The following is a 4177-nucleotide window of genomic DNA, read 5'->3' as shown; positions in this document are numbered from 1 at the left end:
TGTCGGACCACAAGTGGCACCGTGCTTGAAGTGGCTCCGACGTCGTATGGAGTTAAGTTGACTGTAATGCAAGTCCTTTTTGTTCATGGCGAAACCAGGGTCTCAGTCGCCAAGAGGCTATGTGTTCATTCCAAACGTGTTCATTGCACGTCCGTTACAGTATCCTCTTCATGCATAAGCAATTGATCCTTGCCGAGTCTGTCGGCGCATACGTCAGAGCAGCTTACTTGAAACTTGGTGACTTCGGCGTGGTTGTCAGTGCACTGTCCTCGGAGTTGTGTCGTGCTGCCCGAGAGAATTTCTCAACCTACCAACTCGGGCACTTTCCAAAACCGATGTCCATTCCGACATCACGTTTAATGCGTAAAGAAGCCATTTATAGTCAGTCATACAGTGTATTCGTCTATTGAGTTTTCAGTAAAATGTGAGCAAGGTAAGATAAAGTTTTGGGATAGATCCCCATGAAGGCAAAGTCGACACTACGTACTGTACAATGTCGTTATGTGTCAATTCAAGAAGAAAGTGTCAATATCAGAGGAACGATAAGATTCCAATTACACTGCAGCAAAATGAGAGCGAACCCGTCTATTAACTGTAAGTGGACGCTCATTTTTTTGCAAGGCAGCTGCACTAAAGAGGGAGCAAAGCTTAGACCAATCAGAGGTCTCCTGATTATTTGGTCAATAGACAGCCTTCCCTTGGTGCTCCAGCCAATCAGAGGCCGCCACCGCATAGCTTGTCCATGAGTGGTGGGAACAGTTCCTGCACAACTCGTCTCTAATTTACTCGTCGTTCTTTCCTGTTGTGCACTCCGGTCCTGTTGGGCTCTCACACAACACAACACCTCGCTTCTCCGACTCCATAAGTGCTCGGGCCTACTTTGCTCCCTCGTAGCAGGTTATGAGCCCTCACGCCTCCTCTGCGACTATCTACAATGTTCCTCCTTTGGATGACCAAAACCGCACTTTCCTTGAGTGGAAGCCGCTGTTCATCAGCCAAGCCAAGGGTCATGTATTTAATCCATTCTACACGACCAAAGATTATGGGCCAATTGATCTTGAACACTCTATTTTGAGCATCCTGGACGACGGCGTCCAAGTGTACAAGTTTAAGCACCCTGAGCTTTATGTTGTTGATCCGGACATGTTAGGCAACGACCTTGTTGCTCGACATAAGGAAATCGACGCTCACATACACTCGGTCAAGAGCGCTACGTTGAAGGCTGAAACGGCGAAAGTGTTGTCCCTTCAACGCTCCATGACACCCACCTTCCTCAACTCTTCCTCGGTGGACTCCCTTCGGAAGTTGTTTTTCAACAAAATTTGTCCATTTACTCTATGACTCTATTGTGTCCATTATTGAAAATAACCCTCTCTTAGCGATCCTGCGGTACTCAACGCCCTGTCGCAGAAGATTAAGTATCGCGAAGGATGCTGTCTCGACACTCTGTTGGCCGACGTCTAGTCCATCGCCTGCCAATGCTTCCACCACCTTGGATATTCCTGCGGTCAGCAACTATGATTATTGCAATACCTACCTGTATTAAAAATTTTAGTTGGTTAGCAACTACTACGACTCCTTCCTATGGACTAACCACTACATGGTGAATCTGTCGGAGGTGGATTTGAACGACAAGCAAATTTGGGACGAAATTTGAGCTATTTCGAATATTTCGAGCAATGCAAAGGCCTCTGGAAAACTCTGTTCTATTGCTTCCATCGACACCGCCATCAAGAACGCACTGGCGACGCGGCACTTGCGGTCGCTGGCTCTCGACGAACATGGTTCCGCCGATTCGGCATCGACGCGGCCGCATCTGATTAATGCCGCGTTTAAAGAGCCTGTATCTCCTAGCCTTGGGCACGTTACACGTCGGTCGCTGCCATCCTACGCCCACGTCAAGTGCCATGACTACATAAGACCCGCATGCTTCCACTGCGGCGACTTGGAGCATGTTCTCACCAACTGCAAAGTCCTGCTCTCGGATTATTTCCACAGTGCGAAGTGTGAAGGTTTCCCTCAAGACATTTTCAAAAAGTACGGCAAAAAGCTGCGCCGCTTGTCATCAAGCAAGATATGCGATGGCTACCCCTGCCATGACCGACGTGACCGCGACGGCAGCGATGATCGCAGCGGGGGTGGTTCTGGTGCCGCGCGTAGTGGCGGCCACAATCCTCCATCCAAACGAGACGCGCCGTGTAGTCGCAGCCGAAACCTGGGTGGCGATGATCGCACTCGGAATTAGCGTGACGAGGACTATGGCGGTCGCAGCCGCAAAGTGCGCTCGAACGCTGCTCCCGCCTCTAATCGTCGTATGCGCTCCGTTTCTGTCGACTCGGACTGCTGTGGCCCCATTGGGCGTGACGTTCAATTTGTCTCTTCCTTGGTCAAATGTGGCGGCAGCAATGGACCGTTGTCCACCGAGCTTCCAATTTACCCCAATCTTGGCGCCGTCCATCCCACCTTGAAGTCCCCGAGCCGTCTATTTTGTCTGGATGTATTGCTACGAGAGCCCGAGCTCGCGCTGATGCAACTGACGAGCGCCATGTCAAACGATTATGTCGTTCTCCGCAACCAAGCGTGCCCAATAGCCACCTTGACGTGCCGACTGGTCTCGGCATTGATCCTACTCTGCCGGCCCCAGTACCTGCTACTCAATCCCCGGGCCTCAGTGTGGCTCTGCTAACATCTGGCACCGATGATGTGGTTACATCTGACATCCGGGTCAATTTATAACCCCCCAAAACCACTAAAACCACTTGGATCTGCCTCCGCAACCCGTCCTGGACAACGTGCTGAAGTTGCCTCGATTGGCTCAACCGTGCCTTCAGTGCTTCGTGGTGCACCTCCCAACACGCCTGTGCAAATAAACTTTGACTTGCCTCCATGTGTGTCGACGCAATTGTGCAGCATCCTCCGTTCCATGCCGTTATGGACTCGAACAAATTTGCTCTCATGGTCGTGGTTACCAATTGCGCTTCTGTTGTGGCCCAGCCTGACCTCCCACCCTCCGTGATTTAACCTCCTGGCAAGTTTGCTGTTCTCGCGCAACACTGGATTGTGGACTCTGGTGTTTCGAGTTCGTGCACCCCACATCAAGACTACTTCTCGACCTTCATGCCCTGCACCGTGTCGTTGACCGTTGGACACGGGTCCAAACTGACCGTGGTGGGATATGGGTCCCTGCTGAGGACACTTTGATGTCCTCACGCGACCTCACCACCCCCTTGCGCTCCCGTGCTTTACGCTTGAAGTTAGCCTGCACTGCCCTCAGTTGCGCTTCAACATGCTCTCCATGAGCCACGCCACCGATGATGGCTATGCCATCACATTCCCGTCCCGAGATATGTGCATCATCAAGACCCCCTTGGTGATGTCCTTGAGACAACCAATAACTCCATGGGTCTGTACTCCTATGCCATCCCAAATGGGCTATGCGCACCTGTCTAATCACCTCCTGCGATCGACCCCCTCAACGCCAAGGAACTCCTCACGAAATTTCGTGCGTTTGAACAGCGCATTGCGGATTTTTGCGAGTCCCGCGTGTCCAGTGTCGAAATGGATCAATTAATTCGCATTCTTATCCGGTGTTTACCGCTTCGCAAGCATTCACACACACTCCGCAGTTGCAGTCCTTGCACGCTTTCACCCTACATTGGGTCTGAGGGCGTGTTCTGGTCGGCGGCCATCAATGGGATTCTGAACCGCCATTCTCGATCTATTGTCGATTCGAAGGCACTCTCAGTCTCCCTCGATTGTCTTCATGGCCTCGTTGAAGATTCGCGACTCTCCAACGCTGCACTTGCACGTCTTTGGCACCGTCGCCTCAGTCACCCGGGCATTGGTGAGCTCGAACGCATGATCAAGGACCTTCCTGAACTGCAGGTCTATAAAGCACGCTATTTGAAGGATTTTCTTTGCGACGCATGTGTGTATGCAAAGTCCAAACGCTCCCCCTTTGACTCGTCTGCCGTATATCGTGCCACGAGTTTCCTTGCCTTGATGCATTCTGACATCTAGGGCCCAAGTCCCATCCTATCTGCGGGGGGCGTAGCTGACTTTGCTCTCTTCGTCGATGATTTCTCCCGCTTTATGTGGATGTACCCACTCCACAGACGTACTAACCTCTACGAGGCATACGAGTCGTTCCGAGTTGCGGTGATGTCCATCTTTAAGT

At 51.5% G+C, this 4177-nt stretch overlaps 1 protein-coding gene across 1 annotated transcript; it reads right to left on the bottom strand.

Moving 5' to 3' along the window:
* Window positions 1–1896: 1896 nt before the first annotated feature.
* On the bottom strand, window positions 1897–2596 carry H310_01892 (hypothetical protein). Its single transcript, XM_008865227.1, has one exon. The coding sequence runs from the start codon at window positions 2456–2458 to the stop codon at window positions 2066–2068; it is 393 nt and encodes a 130-aa protein (XP_008863449.1). The 5' UTR covers window positions 2459–2596; the 3' UTR covers window positions 1897–2065.
* Between the last annotated feature and the right edge of the window lie 1581 nt (window positions 2597–4177).

Source organism: Aphanomyces invadans (assembly GCF_000520115.1).
Source record: "Aphanomyces invadans strain NJM9701 unplaced genomic scaffold supercont1.3, whole genome shotgun sequence".
Classification (NCBI taxonomy): Eukaryota; Oomycota; class Saprolegniomycetes; order Saprolegniales; family Verrucalvaceae; genus Aphanomyces; species Aphanomyces invadans.
This window is presented reverse-complemented; position numbering and strand designations above follow the sequence as displayed.

Excerpts from the sequence above, each read along its gene's own strand:
- H310_01892 (XM_008865227.1), bottom strand. The coding sequence starts at position 2,458 with ATGGACGGCGCCAAGATTGGGGTAAATTGGAAGCTCGGTGGACAACGG.